General features: G+C 41.0%; 1 protein-coding gene and 1 long non-coding RNA gene across 14 annotated transcripts in view; one reads left to right on the forward strand and one right to left on the reverse strand.

The window, feature by feature from the left end:
- The window catches only part of SYNE1 (spectrin repeat containing nuclear envelope protein 1), a 501,442-nt gene that overhangs the window by 249,943 nt on the left and 230,652 nt on the right, over positions 1–20,847 (reverse strand). For all 12 annotated transcript variants that reach the window (XM_073337684.1, XM_073337695.1, XM_073337685.1 and 9 more), the window contains 10 exons: positions 20,026–20,233; positions 19,348–19,460; positions 18,426–18,631; positions 17,323–17,478; positions 15,754–16,045; positions 14,428–14,600; positions 11,468–11,777; positions 8,491–8,655; positions 6,240–6,596; positions 27–163 (listed from right to left, as the gene is read on the reverse strand). In XM_073337684.1, the coding sequence (XP_073193785.1) occupies positions 27–163; positions 6,240–6,596; positions 8,491–8,655; positions 11,468–11,777; positions 14,428–14,600; positions 15,754–16,045; positions 17,323–17,478; positions 18,426–18,631; positions 19,348–19,460; positions 20,026–20,233 (2,117 nt within the window). The remainder of the gene's footprint in view (positions 1–26; positions 164–6,239; positions 6,597–8,490; positions 8,656–11,467; positions 11,778–14,427; positions 14,601–15,753; positions 16,046–17,322; positions 17,479–18,425; positions 18,632–19,347; positions 19,461–20,025; positions 20,234–20,847) is intronic.
- LOC140909130 (uncharacterized) overlaps positions 1,298–20,847 on the forward strand; it is a 62,712-nt gene continuing 43,162 nt past the window's right edge. The window contains exons 1-3 of one of the 2 annotated variants that reach the window (XR_012158095.1): positions 1,298–1,373; positions 1,507–1,687; positions 18,473–18,554. This is a non-coding gene — a long non-coding RNA (uncharacterized lncRNA). Of the gene's footprint in view, positions 1,374–1,506; positions 1,688–18,472; positions 18,555–20,847 lie in introns of those variants that run through there. The other variant, XR_012158096.1, reaches the window with a different exon arrangement.

Here is a 20,847-nt window from a genome sequence, read left to right on the forward strand (position 1 = left end):
TTAACTTATATAAGATGAATGCTTACCTATTGTACTCTTTAATTAACCCTGAAACTTTTGCAGAATAGGTACTCAGATCCCTGGAAAATCTACAAAGGTCATTTAATTGAGTCTTGAACTCTTCCGTCATATTCTCTGCCTTTGTTAGAGCATCCACTGTTTCCTGGTGGGGGGGAAAAAAACACTGTGAAAAGAACTGAAATTGTGACTGTTCAATACTGTTGTCAACTAATTTAGATGAGGTGTGCCTTACATTGTTTGTGCTGTGTTAAAGCGAGATTGTACTATTACTCAGAAAAATGGGATGTGTACCTTTTTCTCAGAGCTGTCACTTTTAAATAAACAAATTAATAAAATCAACACAGAATAATTTAAACGTTAAGATGGGCAAAATGTTTGGTACTTCTGCAAAGAAATACTGTCATATACAGTTCTTTTGTAAGATCTGGCCAATATTTTCAATTCTGGGTGCCTAAAAGAAGGCTCCCAAAATCAAATTTAGGCACCAAAACAGAACTTGCCTGATTTTCAAAGGTGCTGTGCACATCCTGTTTCCATTAACTTCCAATGGGATTTGCAGGTGTTTAGCACTTCTGGACAGTCAGCTTCTACTTAGGTGCCTAAATATGGATTTAGGAACCTAACTTTAAGTATCCATATTTGAACATTTTGGGTAAATTTTTCAAAAGCACATAAGCGAATTAGGAGCCTAGGCTCCATTTTAAAAAATTCCTAAAAAGTCACTTCTGTAAACGGGACTTTGGACACGTTTGAAAATTTTACCCTTTGGCTAAAATTATTAGGGCTGAGAAAGTACTGGAATTAATCTGAAAATACTGACCTGAATTCCAAAGCAAATTTCAATTCAGCCATGTTCATTACCCAACCATGCTCATCTTCTGAAAATATTTTAGTGTTCAAGTTTTTCTGTGTGTGAATGCTTACGTAAATTCTGTTTTTTCTCAAATATTCTCCTAAAGCAAATTTCAAAGTCTACGTCTGACTTTAATAATTGCAATATATTTTTGTTGGTAAGTTGCCTAAACCACCCCATCAGAGAATAGAAACAATACTGTCTAATTTATGTAAATATGCATAAGCAGAATGTGTGATGAATGTGGGGTGTTTGGTCCAGGTTATTGATCTGTAACCCAAAAAGTGATAGATGCATTGGACTTTGAAAGGGAAGCAGAGTTTCACCACCTTAACCCACAGGCCACACACAGTGACAAGACTAATGATTACCATTCACTGAGAATGAACGCCGTGTCAAAGTACAATGTCACAGTGAGTAGTCTTAATGGCACTAGCCCGCTCTCCTGGTCAGGCCGGGGAGGAGTTTTTGAGAAACCCTCAGACTCACAGGGGAGAATGTAAGTGTGTTCTCCCTATAACTTTAGAGGAAAGTCTATCTAACTTAGCTAGTAATGAAGCCTAAACTTAGATGAGGCTAAATATGTCTGAAGGCTGTCTGCTGATTAAAAAAAAATCTCTTTTTCTCTACAGTTTTGTTCCAACTGCTAAACCAAAATACTTTGGTTTAAAGAAGGCTGCTGACCATTTTATTACGAGCCACAAGTTGCCGAAGGGAAGAAATGCAGATGCATGAAACCCAGTCAAACCCGCAAGACGATAAGTAGTTACTGGTCTAAGAATGAAAGAATCATGTGATTCCACCCCAACACAGGTAAGGGCAAGAGGCCTATTATGTGAGGGGTGCCCTTAGCGAGACCAGATATGGACAGAGGTGCAGGTACATTCACAATATTCTCAATGGGATATCTGTGAACCATCTGCAAACCAAGAATTACTGCTCAAGAAATTAGCAAGTAGTTTAAACTACCAAAAAAAAAATAATTTGACAGTTTTACAATCTATTTGTGGACAATTACAAAGATAAAAAAGGCACAGCTCTTTGAATAGGTTGTTTACTGGGCAATATTCACTAAGATGTAATAAAACTAAGAAGCTATTCAAAAGTCCAAATATATAGATCAGCAGTAAAAGATGTCAAATCTTTCATATATCTGCAAGACTCTAACAAGCCAATTGACTGGCTTGGTAGAACAGCATATGGACAATAGCCAAGCAACCTGCGGTGATAGCCTCCTTTCTAATCCCTTCTTACCAAAAACTCTATCTGGATGGTTGTGGGTGAGTAAATGAAGATTTTTACCCTGTAATGTACTGTAAATTAGGAAATTCAAATATATTACACATATTTTTAATAAAGGCTGAACTGTCAGGAAAAGCCTTCTAGATTTTAGAGAAAAAGAAAACCACAAAATCCTGTTATCTTAAAAAAAAAAAAAAGTGGTTTGATCGCTCACCAGTACTTCAATGTAATATTAAGTTTAGTGAAACCTGTTTATAATTAACTTGGATACAGTGAAACTCAGCAGAATGACTGTCCAAAGGCATTTCAATATCGTGTGTGTACAAAACTACAGCTCTGATTATTCTGAAACTGTGAAAAACTGACTTCACCACAGGAAATTTCCACCATATCTTTAACTAACCTACACTATTTATGCCAACATTACTGGTTATATCTGCTCTGAGTCACTCAAACACCAGTAGATTCCACAGTTATTAAGACTGAAACTCCCAAATTGTCAATGATGTTCTAATACCAATATAATATTTGAATTAATTTATTTATTTACACACTGGTAATGTTGCTTAGAAATGAATGTAAGCTTATTTCTTTTAGCTATCATGCTACACTAAAATATGCAGAGGACATTTTCTAGCAGTAACAATTATGCCATCATAATACTGATTGCTTACATACAGGATTTCTCAAGTTCTACAGTGTAGGACTCACTATTCTGAAATGTCACAAGTACTTCTGAAAAAAGAATATTTACTACAAATGCCCTGCACTTAACAAATCCATGTTTGAAGGAGTTTTTATTTTCAATTAACCTACCACTACCACCACTGAAAGATCTTTATAATAGCATACTATAATTTCACACACAAGCTGTCCAAAATGCAGAAACCTGGGGTTTTTTTTAAAGTGCAGTTATGAACTGAAAGAGACTATACCAGTGGTTCTCAACCTATTTACCACTGTGGGCTACATATGCAGCTCTCTCTGTGTTATGTGGCCCACATCCACACAGTATATATATTACCTTTATGGCCCTGAGGATGTCACATGGGGCGTAACTGTGTGCTGACTGGGCCACAGGTTGAGAACCACTGAACAATAGATACCTACACAGTATATATTTAAATAAAGCCTGGCAGAGCCAACACTGCTCTGGCAGTGAAATGGATTTGATTCTGGATCATATATCAATAGAATTATTACATAAGTTCTAAATGTGGGATCTTTTATTATTGCTATTGCCTAAGGAACACAGCTTGACTTTGGGATACCAGAATGAGCTTACAAACACTAACAATTACGAAAGATATTTTAATTCTAAGCACACATGACAATCGAGTCAATGTAAGACAACAGAAATGGAATTGCTGTCATGTCTTTTTTATGGTCACAGTATAACTTCAAAGGAAGTCCAAAATGGTTGGATCATTATTAAAAATATAAGAATGCCCATAATGGGTCAGGCCAATGGTCCATCTAGCCCAGTACCCAGTCTTCCACCCGTGGCCAATGCCAGATGCTTCAGAGGGAATGAAAAGAACAGGTAATCATCAGGTGATCCATCCCCTGTCGTCCATTCCCAGCTTCTGGCAAACAGAGGCAAGGGGCACACAGAGCATGGAGTTTGAATCCCTGACAATCTTGGCTAATAGCCATTGATGGACCTATTCTCCATGAACTTACCCAGTTCTTTTTTGGCCATCACAACATCCCCTGGCAACAAGTTCCATTGCTTGACTGTGCATTGTGTAAAATAATACTTCCTTTTGTTTGTTTTAAACCTGCTGTCTATTAATCTCATTGGGTGACCCCTGCTTCTTGTGTTACATGAAGGAGTAAATAACACTTCCTTATTCACTGTCTCCACACCAGCCATGATTGTATCGACCTCTACCATATCCCCCCCTTAGCCATCTCTATTCCAAGCTGAAAAGTCCCAGTGTTTTTAATCTCTCCTCATATGGAAGCTGTTCCATACCTTTAATCATTTTTGTTGCCCTTCTCTGTACATTTTCCAATTCTAATATATCTTTTTTGAGATGGGGTGACTAGAACTGTATGCAATATTTAAAATGTGGGCATACTATGGATTTATATAGAGGCATTATGGTATTTACTGTCTTAATAGCTATCCCTTTCCTAAAGTTTCCTAACATTTTATCTTTTATGACTGCTGCTGCACATTGAGCTGATGTTTTCAGAGAACCATTTATCATGACTTCAAGATCTCTTTCCTGAGAGGTAACAGCTAATTTAGATCCCATCATTTCGTACGTATAGTTGGGATTATGTTTTCCAATGTGCATTATTTTGCATTTATCAACATTGAATTTCATCTGCCATCTTGTTGCCCACTCACCCAGTTTTGAGAGATCCCTTTGTAACCCTTCGCAGTCTGCTTTGGGCTTAACTTAACCTTGAGTAGTTTCGTATTGTCCGCAAATTTTGCCACCTCAGTATTTACTCTTTTTTCCAGATCATTTATGAATATGTTGAATAGGACTGATCCCAGTACAGATCCTTGGGGGACTTTTACTATTTACCTCTCTTCATTCAGAAAACTGACTATTTATTCCTACCCTTTGTCATCTGTCTTTTACCCAGTTCTGATCCATAAGAGGACCTTCCCTCTTATCCCATGACTGCTTACTTTGTTTAAGAGCCTTTGGTGTGGAACCTTGTCAAAGGCTTTCTGAAAGTCTAAGTACATTATATCCACTGGTTCACCCTTGTCCACATTATTAATTTTCCTTAGGACTCCTAATTTTCAGTACACAGGTTCCTACTTTTTACTATAAATTAGATTACAAAGTAGAGGCATACGCAGTAAGACTTCTGTTTTTCTGCATTCTACATACTATTAGAAGTCAGCATATTTGTTATTAAAAAAGCAAGTATATTAGACAAGTACTACATTCAGCTACAATTTGTATAAAGTATAAATATTAACAAGCAACATTTTGAAGTCTCTTGAGATTATAAGGAGTTTAATATTGGTTTTTAAGCACAGAATCTCTGGTAATTCCTGTAGGTGTGTTGGTAATAATACAAGGTTAAAAACAGTACGAGCCAAGGGGAATTTTGCATATTCATACCCATAATGTTTAAAGTGGTATTACAGCCTTATCAGACCTGCTGCTGTGTACTGAATGCTGCATACTGGTACTGTAAATCTGCATATCAGAGGAGAATTCTGTGAAAGGGGAACTACGTGAGAGGGAAGCAGGAGACGGAGATTAATAATCTCAGATTAAAGAAAGAACATCTCTGGGAGTTTTAGAACATTTCAGATCTTCAGTGAAGGAGTAACAGTGCAAGCATTACATGGCTCTCTCACTCTACTTGGACGGTTTTGGTGCAAAGCCAGCAGAAACTGAAACACTCTACAACCTTTTTTGGGGCATATATCATTCACAGTTATAATACTACAGGAATCTTTTTGCCTCCGCTGTGGAAGATCACCTCGGAGAGAAGTAAGAAGGTAAAAGCGTTTCGATTGCCTCTCTCTGTCTTGAAGTAGTACTGCTGAGCTAGTTAAGAGAACAGTTAACCAGTAGATACTAGCTTCTAATTCCTCTTCTCTAAATATACGCCGACAGCTTATAATGCACAGTGCCAAGATGTTCTGAGAAATGAGAAGAATAAATTGGCAAAAAGCAAGGATTAAATTCAAGGAAACATAATGCCTATGATGGCTAACTGACCTTACGGAAAACCACAACATTCAATACTCATTTCTACAATCATGTGCTTTTGTGGCTTGAAATACTGAGGGAGTTGGAAGTAAAACTCAAAACTAGCATTCACTGGTTTCTGCCTCTGCTGAAAGGCCCTGTTTTCAGTGTTGGGAGAGCTGAGAAACATGTATTATGCCTTGTACAATGGAGGCCAAAGAGAAATGTCTTCATTAAAACATTGCACACTGTGACTCCTTTTAAAAAAGTTTACAACGTCATTACTAGAGATTTCAGCTTTGAATTTTATATTTAAAAATGTATTTCAAAGCTTTCTGCTTTTCCTATGCCTATGTATTACAGTCACTTGCTGGTAAGAAGTTTTCTTCAACAGAGTACTTGTATATTTACAACCAAAAAAGGATTAGAGAAGCAGAAAGTGGCCTTACTTTTTCTTGGTGCCAGCATTCAATTATTTCTTTATCAGTTTGCTTGCCATCTAGGAGGGTCAGCTTTTGAGAGCAGGCTGCAAGAAGTGAGGTGAACTTTTGCAGGGCCTTTTCCAGCTGAGCAACCTGTGCTGTGAACTCCTGCTCCGACAAGGCCATTTGGCTAACTATATCCTCCAAGTTGTTTTGGGTTTGAAATATGCTCTCTTCCCACTGCTTCCAGTCCGAGCGCAGGGCCTGCATCTCTGCATCTAGCAGTTCACACCCACTGGGAGTTGTGTTCTGTTTCACTGCAGGAGCCAGTGTCTCAACTCTGCTTAGGCGGCTTGCACCAATCTGTCTGGAATCTATCAGCTCCTGCAATGGAACATTGCCATGGTAACTGAAAGTGCTGTGAGATTCACTACAGCTGGAAATCTGAACGCTTACAAATGGAGGGCAGCACATTCTACGGGGAGGTAACAGCCAGCATTTCGTGGTGAACAAAGCAGCAGTTTCAACAAAAACATTTTCACAATACCCACGCCATCTAAAAATATAAATGAAAGGTTAAAATAAAATGAAAATAACAAAGTAGACAGAGTGCTTTAAACCGAGTGACTCTGAAGCTAGTATACTCAAACTTTCAGAAGACTAGAAGAAAAACAACTTTTCTTAGACAGTGCAAAGAAGCTTCTTTAGATTAAAATGGGAAACAACATATTCTCTTTAGTACAATAAATGCAAGGGTGTAGCTGATCCCAATCGTTTTAAGGACATACAAACAGAAATGTGAAGTGCAGGAGTGCTTTGCAGTTCTGCCCATAATTTGTGATGCACCATTATTGGCTGCACAATTTCTTACTTTCCACGAGACAGCATGTTGTGTCATATTTTGATTTCATATATAAATATGAGATCACACGCTGTCATAGGAACAAGAAAAGACTATAACCTGGGGGGAATATGGCATGGAAGAAGCAGCTCTCTATATAGCCATCTATGTAGTATACAACCATAATATCAGTAGTATCTGAGTGCCTCCCAATCATTCATGTATTTATCCTCTCAACAGCCCTGTAAGGTAGGGAAGAACTCTCCCCATTTTACAATTGGGGAACGGAGGCACATGATAGATTAAATGGCACAATAAGGCTATGACTGAGGTGGGAACTGAACCCAGGACTGTGTCAGTGTCAGTCTGAAAACCTACCCACCACACCAGCTTCCTACACTGTGCCGCAGTCTAAAACTCCTCTATGAACATCTGAAGTGAAATGTTTTGACAGCAAATATATGTGAACTCTGCTCTTATACTGCATGCAGGGATAGATAATTTGCTCTGGAGTGTATAAACACATAGAAGGTGACAGCCCTCAGAGATTCAAGGGGGGCAGGGAATGTGCAAGGAGACTCCTTCACTGTACGGGTCCCATGCATCAGCACTTCCACAGTGCTTGGAGAAGTGCAGGGATCGGTCTCTCTGTGCACCCCAGGGCACACATTGCCCTAACAGAACAGGAAAGGGTGTGGCAGAGGGTAAGGGCCCTGCCCTTGTCTCTGTTTCCTCTCCAAAAAGCTCTGCAGATGGGGCAGGCACACTCGGAGGACCAAGGTGGTGCAGCTTGTGTATTGGCCCATTAAGACAGTGGTTCTTAACCAGGGGTCCGCAAGCAGGTTTCAGGGGGTCCACCAAGCATGTCCAGTGTTAGACTCGCTAGGGCCCAGGGCAGAAAGCTGAAGCCCTGCTGCGCAGGATTGTAGCCCAAGCCCCAACACCCAGGCCTGAAGCTGAAGCCTGAGCAACTTAGCTTCCCGGTGCTCCCTGTGGTGTGGGGTCCAGGGCAATTGCCCTGCTTCTTACCACTTAATGCTGGCCCTGGATTTTATACTGAGAAAAACAGTTGTTGTGGCACAGGTGGGCTGTAGAGTTTTTATACCATGGGGGGGGGCAGCTCAGAAAGAAAAAGGTTGAGAACCCTAGCATTAAGGCACAAGTCCTCTCTGAGCCCACTGATATGATGCTGCTGCTTCCAGTGTGGGCTTGTGACTAAAGACCTCAGTTTTGGTTTTACTTAAACCACAGGCACAGCAGCTGAGAACAGAGTTTGGCGTAGCAAGTGCACTCTCAGCTCAGTGAAAAGTAACAACCCATTTCAAACAAACAAAGGGAAACCAACATCTTTAGATCCCACAGCACTTCTAGCCATGTCCTGTTTCAGTGCTCAGGGACTAAGTTACAAGTAAAACCAGCCCAGTTGACTTTTCTTACATTAATTTTGGCTAGTTTTTTCCGTATGGCTGATGTATCTCCAGACGCATCTGACCAGCGGTGCAGCTCTTCCTTTGCAGAATGGAGCCAGTCTGTGAATTCGTGGATGGCATCAAGGTATAGCAAATGGTCCTTCACAATGTCTTCCACTTTCCTCATTTTCTCCTGTCAATCACATGGAAAACGGACTCATTTGTGCGCTTAAGGAGTAGCATAATCTTTGGTCTCTCCTCCCCTTCCATTTGCGGTGCTGTTTTGCACGCTGTTTGCAGGGCTGCTTCCAAAGTATTCTTTTTAATAATTGCCTTATAAGCTATCCATAGTAAAGAGCTATGTTTTGCCTGGTCCTCCCCTTCCCCATTGTGCCTCTGCCTTAAAGAAATACACAGTTTGGTTGAGGAGAGGAGAAACTAACTTCCCCAAAATGTAGGAGGAGGGGAAAGAGTGAGAGAAGAGCCATGGCCCTGCTTCCCTTCTGCACCGGCCAATAGGGAGGCTGTAGGGAATGGGAGAATACTCAGTACATCCTTTTAAAGGATGGCAAAGCTGCTGCTGTGCTGAAGCAGTATGTGCTCCCTTGTAGACCTAGAGAGCATTCTGGTAGAGTGAGCAAAAGTTGCCAACTTTCACGCTGTAAATAAGCAACCTGGCTGTCACAATAAGCCAAAAAACAAGCTTATCCCATTTCACTGGCTCTAGTTTAGATGCACAGTCTGGCCTATCCTCCAAAGCACTTGCAACCCCTCCCAGCTTGGTGTCATCCGCAAACTTTATAAGTGTACTCTCTGTGCCATTCTCTACATCACTGAGGAAGATATGGAATAGAACCGGACCCAGAACTGATCCCTGCGGGACCCCACTCGATATGCCCTTCCAGTTTGACTATGAACTACTGATAACTACTCTCTGGGAATGATTTTCTAGCCAGTTATTCACCCACCTTATAGTAGCTCCATCTAGGTTGTATTTCCCTAATTTGTTTATGAAAAAGTCATGCGAGACAGTATCAAAAGCCTTACTAAAGCCAAGATATACCATATAAAGGCTTTTGCATAGGCTTTTAGATTTTATATAGCCTTGCAGAATTCAATTTTTATTTATTTAAATTTTCACAGTTGGGCAAAATTCTGGTGTTTAAAGGATTTTTTATTTAAATTTTCAGTTGTGCGAAGTTACGGGGGTCAGACAATAACCATTTAAAAACAGTGGATGTTGAGATTTGTCAAGATAAAGCTTTTTAACCGTTAAAACACAAATTGTCAGCATCACATGTCAAAATATACAAAGTAAATATCCTTAAATCAAACTGTAACAAGTTCTCAGCCAGCATTTTTCTTATTTTTCCTATTTGTAAATTTCTATTATTATTGGTAGAAACATGTTTTCATTGGTTTGTGTGTGTCTGGTGAGTCTATCAACATTTACTAATAAGTATCTAATCCTTCCAAGCCTACACTTATGGAAAATGTTATACTGCCGGCCCCTCCTTATTAAATTGAGTACATTCCAATTTGAGTACCTCTGCTGACTGCAACTGAGGCTTAATGGCATAGAGAGAGAGGTAGTTTCTCAGACAGGCAGGTCCCAACCCATTTAGGGTATATGGGGCAGAACTGAAACATATATAGGTTATTCACCTACCACTAAAAGCCCCTCAGGGATGAAACATGTCAGCTGTGCTGCAACCTTACATAGCTTCAGGCCAGGAAGGAAAAACAAAGAAATATTGTATCCAATAAGAAACTAGTTCTATGGCCTGCGTTACAGAGGAGGTCAGACTGGATGGTCACAGTGGTCCCTTTTGGCCTCTAATGTAATCTAGACATTTATGAATCTATTGCTTACAATCCACCTTTGCCTCCAGGACACTGCAAGGAAGGTGGGGAAAAACAGAAGACCTCTGAAAATTTGTTCCAACACAAAAAAAATCCTTCCTGATCTAAAAACAGATGATTTGTCAGACCTGCATCACCTTAAAAAAAACACGGCTCCTATACTACACCTGAGGGAGGGCAGCTAGCAGGAGCAAGAGGCTTTTGAAAGGGCTTGGAAAGTATAAATATGATGGTGGGGAGGGGCATATAGGAGTAATTAGCTAACCTGGGTACCAATGGGAAGGTGGCAGACCAGAGGGAGGGTGAGCTCCCCCTTTGCCACATAGGCCCCCTTGCACATACATACACACACACACTATTTGGGCACCTGGTTGCATCCCCTGCAGTCTGTCCAAGATCCCTCCCTCGGTGAGCTTGGGGAGGGACATTGGCACAAGGTGTCCAAGAACAAACAGTTTGTATCCTCTTTCCTCAGAGACCATAAAGATGTGCCCTACGACATGCCTAATATTCAGTGGCCCATAAAACAGATACTTTCATCTTCATCTTCTTTATAGAAATGTGTTTTCTGTTCACTTAAGCAATTTGTTCTTCTCTCGTGCTTGTGTAAAACACCGCCCACCCCCCTTCTTTCCCATACATACACAAGTGAAACACGATGGAAATAAATGAGAAAGAAATAAAGTTTAAAAATAAAAAGGAGTTGCAGAAATATCATTGTACATAAGACCTCAAGCTTGAAATACATGGATCTTATTACTTGAAAGTCAAAATATTCCACCTGATAACCCTAATTTCCCAAGGGAAACAAATCATTGCATCCCAGTGAATTACAGCAAATTAAATTAGACGCTATCTTAATAACTGAAGTAAAAAAGCCAAGAAAAGTCCAACACCTACATGGCTTTTCATGCAAGTAAAATTATTGAAATTGAGTATCAGGGCTGCCCTCCGATTATGTTTCAGCATAAATATGCAAGCAGTATATTATTTAGGATGTGATTCTTTAGTTGCCTTCTATGTTGATTTTACAGAAGTGTGTATAAATATTTTTATTACCTGAAATAGAACTGAAATCTTAGCACAAGCCTATTTATTAAAACAAGTATGTAAAAGTTTGCCTTCTCTTATGAGGCATTTACCTTGGCCACAGTGGTGATGTCACTAAACTGTGTTTTCAGTTCCTCTTCAGCTGCTTCCTTGATAGAAGCATCCTCAGTTTTCTCATATAGTTCCTTGGCCTGTTCAGTGAGTCGATGCAGGTCACTAGAGTGATCCTCTATATCAGAAACGATAGCCTGGAAGTGATCCAGTTGAGAAAACTTCTCTTTCAGACCAATCTGGTTCTGTAAAGGCTGTTCAATTTTGTGATCCACTGACTCCAACCACTGATCCAGCTGGCTTTTCCTCTCCAGATGGTCATTCCACTGGCTAATCACAGACTCCAAACAGCTTACATTAAAGACACAGACACAGATACACTACAGGTCAGAAGTCATGCAGGCCTTAAGGAAAACCAATTAAGTGGCACTATAATACTCACCTGAGGAGCCCCATGTAATAAGTGCTACCAAAGAGAGTGAGGGTTCTACAACCTAGCACATTGACAGATGCTGTTCACGAAAACATCATAAAAAGTAGTATTTTGTAAGAGTACAATTGCCTGAAATTCAACTGTGAAAATTTTCACAAACAAAAAATTTAAGAATTTCACACAGCCCTAGAACAGTGAAGTGCAATCAAAAAGTTTTCATTCACCATTTTACTGGTAAGGTGATATTACCTATTGTAGCCCAATTCCCTCTTCATAATTGTACTGAATACAGAAATTACACTTTGAAAAATTCTTCTAAGAAGGGTCTGAGAGATATTTCATATATTTTAGTGCAGAATACAAACAGAACCAGTAAATGTCTGATACCAGTAGCAATCTTTTAATCCACTGTACCTTTTCAAACTATCAATATTTTACTTACTGGTAAAATCCACCTTTTATAGTTCTTATAGTACACGTGTATCATACATTTAGAATACATGTCCTCTTCCAGATCTTTTCTGGATCTCTCTTTAGCAAAACTGACTCTTTCCATTTATCAGTTCAAACTGTTGCTATTTCAGACTTTTTCCCTATCATCTGAGCTATTACAGTAAAAGCTGTTTTATCCAGCATGTTGTAGGAATGGGGGAAGCTGGTAAGAGAAAAATGCCAATTAACTAAGAGGGAGGGAGTTTGGGTGTGGGTGGGTGCGGGGCTTGGGACGCAGGAGGGGGTGTGGGGCGCCGGTTCTGGGAGGGAGTTTGGGTGTGGGAGGGGGCTTGGGGTAGGAGGTTGGGATGCGGGAGGGGCCTCGGGGTGCCGGATCCGGGGGCGCTCACGTCCGGCAGCTCCCCGCAAGCGGCAACCTGTCCCGTCTGCTCCAAGGCAGAGGTGCGGCGGGCACTCTGTATGCTGCCTCCCCAGCTTTCATTTGCCACAGTTCCCCGCCAATGGGAGCTGTGGAGCTATCACTTGGGGTGGGGCAGGGGCAGCGTGCGGAGCCGCCTGTTATAGTCTTGGCCTTTACAACGTACAGTCAACCTGTGGAACTCCTTGCCAGAGGATGTTGTGAAGGCCAAGAGAATAACAGGGTTCAAAAAAGAACTAGATAAATTCATGGAAGATAGGTCCATCAGTGGCTATTAGCCAGCATGGGCAGGCATGCAAAACCATGCTCTGCAGTGTCCCTAGCCTCTGTTTTCCAGAAGCTGGGTGTCGACAACAGGGGATGGATCACTTGAGGATTTTCTGCTCCGTTCCTTCCCTCTGAAGCACCTGGCATTGGCCACTATCAGAAAACAGGACACTCAGCTAGATGGATCATTGATCTGACCCAGTATGGCCGTTCTTATGTAAGGGTATGTCTACACTATGAAATTAGGTCGAATTTATAGAAGTCGGTTTTTTAGAAATCGGTTTTATATATTCGAGTGTGTGTGTCCCCACAGAAAACGCTCTAAGTGCATTAAGTGCATTAACTCGGCGGAGTGCTTCCACAGTACCGAGGCAAGTGTCGACTTCCGGAGTGTTGCAGTGTGGGTAGCTATCCCACAGTTCCCGCAGTCTCCGGAAATGAGATTCAAAAGTTCGCGGTTCTTTTCCTGTCTACCTGGCCAGTGCATCTGAGTTGAGAGTGCTGTCCAGAGCGGTCACAGCAGAGCACTCTGGGATAGCTCCCGGAGGCCAATACCGTCGAATTGTGTCCACAGTTCCCCAAATTCGACCCGGCAAGGCCGATTTAAGCACTAATCCACTTGTCAGGGTGGAGTAAGGAAATAGATTTTAAGAGCCCTTTAAGTCGAAAAAAAGGGCTTCATCGTGTGGACGGGTGCAGGTTTACATCGATTTAACGCTGCTAAATTCGACCTAAAGTCCTAGTGTAGACCAGGGCTAAAAGACCAGGATTTCACCCCAAGTTTATGTCAGTTGGAGCCGGCATAAACTGGGGTGAATTTAGTCACACAATCAAAGTGAAAATTTAGATAAACTTTATCATTGTAAACTTCCGCACACATCTCTATTGGAGTTGTGGAATGGGGTTGGGGGAAGTGCTAATAAATGAGATACTTGGGTAACATTGACTAACTTCAGACAAGGAAGTGTTCTGCAGGTTTCACATGAAACTCCAATGTACGTTAATCCTGACTCCTGAATAAAAAAACAGCCCTCCTCTCAAAACAATAATAAAAAGTTCACCAGTTCAGTAATTATTGAAAAACTGACAACTTTTGACTACTCAGTCCTAGTCCTCTCAGACTACCAAGCACACTGAATTGTGAGAGTTTTCTTATTGAGGGAAGTATTTTTGCAGTGACCAGTTTACACTGAACTCTGAACTCAAGTAGCGGAACCACAACACTGCCTTTCTCCGTATTTTTTCTCAGATAAGCACTTCTAAATTACATTTCATTCTGGGCCAGATTCTGCCAGCATTAGTCACTTCGAGCAGCACATTACATTTCAAGTATTCATCAGCGGAACTACTTGCAGTGTAAGGTACTTATCACTGGGAGAAAGGATGTCAGAATCTTGCCCTACGTTTAAAGAAAGTTAAAGTGAGTTTACCTCTGACAGCTCATTGAAGTGTTGATGATATCATTCCATACATCCTTTAACGTTTGTAACTGGGTCTGTATCATCTTCTGCCCTTCCTCATTACTGCTTCTAAGGGCTTGTTCACCTTTACCAATGGCCATGTTCAACTTAACTTCACCTTCTCCTTTCATTAAAAGGATCTCCTGTGCAACAAAAAGGATCACATGTATCAAATCCAACCAGCCAGAAAACATAAAGGAAACCTCCAAACGCTACTCCTCTAGCAATATTCACCATTGTAATTTAGTTGATTTACCCCTTCTGAACCATACTCCTGTGCATCCCTACTCAGCCTGGACCATACTTTCTCAGGACTGCCTCTGTGTAAGCTTGAAACCTTCCTTCTTTCACCAAGAAAAGTTGCTTGCTCCAATGAAAAATATTACTTCACCCATTTCATCTCTCCATTTATATTTATGCAGAAGTGCTGTAGCAGCAAAGCATAAAGCCATACAAGTGCCACCTGGTGCCTCCTAAGGCATTTGCCTATTTTGCAGCAGCTAATCATAGAATCATAAAAGATTAGGGTTGGAAGAGACCTCAGGAGGTCATCTAGTCCAATCCCCGGCTCAAAGCAGGACCAACACCAACTAAATCATCCCAGCCAAGACTTTGTCAAGCCAGGCCTTAAAAATCTCTAAGGATGGAGATTCCACCACTTCCCTAAGTAACCCATTCCAGTGCTTCACCACCCTCCTGGTGAAATAGTGTTTCCTAATATCCAACCTAGACCTCCCACACTGCAACTTGAGACCATTGCTTCTTGTTCTGTCATATTCCACCACTGAGAACAGCCCAGCTCCATCGTCTTTGGAACCCCCCTTCAGGTAGTTGAAGGCTGCTATCAAATCCCCCCATCACTCTTCTCTTCTGCAGACTAAATAACCCCAGTTCCCTCAGCCTCTCCTCATTAAGTCACGTGCCCCACCCCCCTAATCATTTTTGTTGCCCTCCGCTGGACTCTCTTCAATTTGTCCACATCCCTTCTGTAATGGGGGGACCAAAACTGGATGTGATACTCCAGGTGTAGCCTCACCAGTGCCGAATAGAGGGGAATAATCACTTCCCTCAATCGGCTGGCAATGCTCCTGCTAATACAGCCCAATATGCCGTTGGCCTTCTTGGCAACGAGGGCACACTGCTGACTCATATCCAGCTTCTCGTCCACTGTAATCCCCAGGTCCTTTTCTGCAGCTAATGAATAGCTTAAGCCCCTAAGCTGTGTGAGTGTGGCATGAATTAAACTCCAATGCAATTTTGACCTGATGTGCTAGCTCATGTAGCCCTGTGCTTTACCTGAATTTGCATCAGCCGCCTCTCTAATGTTGCTTTGCTGCCAACAGTGCTCTCTGCAGAAGCCAGCTTATCTTGAACATCTTTCACCCAGGACCACATACTCTGTAGTGCTTCCGCCAAGGCTTGATGCTCCTGGAGTGCAACCTGACATGTTCGCAACTTCTCCTTGACAGTTTTGACTAGGTTTTGATAGCTGGTAAGGTTTTGTGAAGCCAGACGTACTTCCCTCCCAGCACCGTGTCCTTCTTCATTTAAAGCTTGTGCCCTCTGGGAAAGTTTAGCAAAGGATTCTCTAAAAGAAAGATTTGAGATTGACATTTAAATTTAGAAACCACTTGAACTGTTATTGCTATAGTGAGGATGGAAAATTACTTAATGCTGCCAACATAACCAAGTTTGACTGCAGTCAGACAACTCATGGTTGCTGGAAAAGTTATCTGAACAAAGCCAAATTTGAGTGTATAATATCAGACTTATATATTGATGTAAAGTAACATAAATAACATTAATGAGGGTCTACACTCTTGCGTTAAGAATAAGTGTTTGGTGCCAACAGTAATCAAGCTAAAAGCAGAGATCAGCACATTCTAATTTTATTTCCCATTACATCCACCTCTACTGATATTGCCAATTCCCTCTCCAACAGGTACTCTATCTTAAATATTTATCTGGCTCCCATTACAGTAGTATCAGAGCACTTCAGAACCTGCGAGGTAGGGAAGTATCATTATCCCCATTTAATGACTGGGGAAATCAAGACACAGGAAAGCAGAGCTAAGTGACTTGCCCAAGGTCACATAGGAAGTCTGTGCAGAACAGAAAACTGAATCCAGGTCGCCCAAGTCCTAAACCACTGGATCATCCTCCCTCTTGTTCCTGTATGTACTATGTTCAAGTCACATCAGACAAAAACCCTGCTGGAACAGCCACAGATGGATGAGGATTGAGTAAGTGCCTTCTTTTAGTATACTGTGAGGTTTAGCAAAACACTTGAATAATATTTTTTCTACCTTTTCCAACAAACTATAAAATGTTTGCACAACTACACAGTATACTGAAAATGGCAATTACCTCGTCATCCACTGGCTGATTCCCAACGCAAGTAGGATTCCATGGCTGAGAGGCTTCATGGGCACAGTGTGTGGCAGGCAGCATATGAGCGTGCAATCCAAGTGGAACTGGATGCCATGGGGCAAAAGCAAGAAAACAAAACTTTTTAATGGACAATGTGATGACTATTACTATTAGTGTGACTTTTGGGGAACATCTAAACCATGTTGCTAAAGCTGAGGATGCTGCGCTCTAATGCTGTGCAGATCATCTTTACTAACAAAGTTACCTCAACTTCCCCTTAAATAGAAATGAGCCTAAGCCGTTAAGTTTGGATCCAGATTCAAATTTCCCCAAAATCTGGAGCTGTTTGGACAGAGCCTCTTGTAAGCTGTTCCTTTGACACACTGCATCCTCCAGCACTTCTCTCTCATACTACCAGTCCGTTCATTTAACTATGGCTGAACAGAAGGAAAAAAGAACGCTGACAACAGGACATTAGAAAACGTGTTTTTATACCTTGCAGCCAGTAATTCTTCAAGAAAATTTTCCACTTTCTGCACCTCATTTTTCTTCTCTGGGATGTGCTGTTTGCTCTCTCCTAGTGCTTCAGTACATATTCTTTCCTCCATTTCCCGGATCCACAGGGCCAGTTTCTTGTGCTGATCCTCAAAGCTACGGAACAGAAAAATATCCCTTCAAAAGCAATTCCTAGGTGTGCAAAGATACTATTGAGTTTATACGGTATAATGCATATCCAGTAGAGTAGAAAAGCAGGCTGGATACCACTTTAACTTTTAGTGAATGAGAGCTCCACACACAGCATACTTCTGCAGTGACAACTAGTCTAAAAATATTCAGCAGGGCTCTAAAAATGTTCAGCAAGATCATGGGAATTACGGCGGGAAAAGAACCTTCCAAAATTTAAGGTGACAGTGCTTGTATTTATTACGTTCTATATTCAGTAAAGATAAGGAGGCTAAAAAAAACAGTCTCTCCAAATCTTGCTTGTAATTAAAATTTAACCCAAGTTTGTTTGTTTTTTAAAAGATGTCTAAAATTAGGCTCTTAAGATCAAACGTAAGCACATAAACAAGTGGCCAGATTTTAAAAAGTATTGTGCACCCAATGAGGTTAACAGGAGTTTCTGGATGATCAGCACTTCTGAAAAATAAGGCCATGCATTTAGGAGTCTACTTTAGTTTCCTATTTTTGAAAATCTTACTTTAATGCACATGCAGGCACACATGAAATTTCCATCTGATCTCATCTTGCTGTTTCATCCAACTACCCACTAATACTCTTCCTGTTACTTTAGCAGTAAACATATTCTGAGCTAATAAATACCTTAAAGCCTTTGGCTTTTGAGTTTGTTTAATCTAACATACAAAGCCCAATTGTTTTTCCAAAATTATTAGCACAGAGATGATTCTCTGAACTTCTCTCCAGAGGAGGGGGTGAACAGGCCCATAGTTATTACTTCTTTAACTGCAAGTTTTAATCTCAAATCATCATCTATATCCCCACAGTCTGAAAATTTCAGCATCCAGTGTAGTGCCCCACCTCTAAGCCATTTTATAATAAAATTCTGCAGAGCATCTGGTTCTGTTGAAATAACCCACCTTCCCAGTTCTGAGGCACAGTCTTCCAGAGCCTCTTTATCTTTCAGGCATTGTTTCAGGAACCCCTGGAAGTCCTGGTGTGACTTTGCTATCTGCTCCTGGATACTGCTCACAACTGGTTTGGGTAAGTAAGCATACACATTTTCTCCTTGCGTGGAGACAGCATCTAGTTTGTTCTGTCCCTCACTAATCGAGTCCAACACTCTCTGTGCGAGAAAAGAGTACAGTTTAAACTAGCAGGATTAGCCAATAGCTAAGGAAGCACTGTATACACTAGAGATGGCCAGACTTCCCCAAGAAGTTCAGCAGTGGAACTGATTACAACTGGACCATTTTATTAAAATCTATGATGGACAGAATGGACAATTCCTGTCTGTTCCCAGTACATCCCCAGCCCTTTCTGCCTGTTTTATGTAATCTCTAAGACTATGGGCAGACATTTTAGGGATTAGAGTTATTTACAAGAATTGGAGCAGCTTTTGCCCTGTTTGTGCTCTTTTCCATGACAGATCAGATCAAGGAAGTCCTAATACTGTATATCATAGTATTGTATATCTCAAGGAGGGAGTGAGCAATAAAGTGTGAAAGAGTGGGAAGAAGAAAGATATTGTAGGGAAAGATAGGAAAGGGGTAAGGGACAGAGTGAGAGGAAGACAGAGACAAAGGAGAAAATAGGATATAGAAATGTGCAGAGAGGAAGGAAGAAGAGTTTTAACAGAACAAAAAATCCGACAAGCTGAAATACGTTTGGTTGACATCTTTTGGATACGGTACAGTAATTTATTGCTATTTGGAGCCATTTTTATATTTTCTTTCTAGAAAAAAATGGATTTGTCAGATTTCTGTAGATATAAATTAGATAAGACATGGATGCAAATTGCCAAAAGGAGCTAATTATCATGTCTTGATTTGATAACTCTACCTGCAAATCATGCAGCTTTGCTTCTATGGCTTTGCTGTCCCCAGACCTATCAGATGACTCTTTTACTGCTTCCTTCATACCTGAAAACCACTCCTGGAATTCCTTCATAGAAGCTTTTAAAAAGAAACAGAAGATAGGAATAAGTTTCCAAAAAAGGCATTTTACACTTGTACAATCCAAAATACCAGTGCAGATATCTCATCATCTCTCGTTAGGTGCCTGATCCAAAGCCTGTTGGAGCTAAATGAAAGACCCTTATTGACTTCAATGGCCTTTGCAACAGGCACCATGAGACTGTCCTTGGTGACAGACTATACAGAGCATTTGAGTGCTATAAAGAGATGTTTTATAACAAGGGGGATTAAAATGGGACTAAGTGGAAGACGAGAAACATAGGAGGATTTCATCAGGGAAGGCTTAATTGGAACTCCTGTCATGAGGACTGCATGTATTAAATGAGGTTGAATTTTGTTTTTGTAAACCCTTCAGTTTGCAACAGACATTGAAACTAGCATTTGGTGAAAGCACTTTTAGGAAAGTCTCTATACAAGAACAAGAGTGTAACTATAAATGATGTCAACGGAAACTTTTCACCAACACTCTCTGGCAGAATCTTCTGAGGCAGTCTGATTCATGGCTGCGGTCTACCAGCTCATCTTAACAGGCACTCAGACTCACTGAGGACGTGTTTCTCCAGGGAGTCCTGCATGCTGGCCTGCGTTCTGGAACACAGTTGGGTCACAGCTTCGTACTTCTGTATCAATGAAGTGACAGTGCAACCCAGAGTCTCCAGTTCCACTGTGTGGTACTTGCGGCACAGGCTATTGAGGTTCTCCCGAGTCGAATCGATGCTGCTCTGCTGGACCTGAAGCTCTTTTTGTGTTTCCTAAAAGATGAGACTGCATCATCAGTGCGACATGCCCAGCTAAACAAAACAGCTGCCTATTTCCTCTACTTTCCTGCTCTGCTGCCCTTCATCCAGTCACTTGTTGCAGCTACCGAGAGCACTCTGCAGCAAGGAATTTGTGGAGGGAATTGAGGAACAGGGTACTAGATTATACAATTTTCTGATATTTCCCAACTGAAATGGCTCCTAGAGAATGTCAAATCAGCACAGAAAAATGGAACTTTTTAGCATTCACCACTGTCATTTTTTTTAAAATATATTTTTCAAAGTGCAACTGAAAATAATGTTTATTTGCAGTCAACAATGAGGGTTCATTTGGGATACAATAGAGCTGTGTGGAGAAAGATAATTCCATTAATGGAGGATTTTGATATTTCAAAGTTTGGTTTCATTCTGCTTTGGAACAAAAAAAACATTTTTTTGGACATTTTCCATTAAATGAGATCGAGCTCCAGGGCAGTCCATCTGGTGGGCAGCCCCAGAGCTATGGACCCCAGAAGCACTGGGTTCTCTGACATCTGTTGATGAGGAGCCAGGCGGGCAAGCTGGCAGGAAACCAGATCAGTTTTTGATCAAAACCTGCCTGGCTGACA

Source organism: Lepidochelys kempii, chromosome 3 (genome assembly GCF_965140265.1).
Source record: "Lepidochelys kempii isolate rLepKem1 chromosome 3, rLepKem1.hap2, whole genome shotgun sequence".
NCBI lineage: Eukaryota > Metazoa > Chordata > Testudines > Cheloniidae > Lepidochelys > Lepidochelys kempii.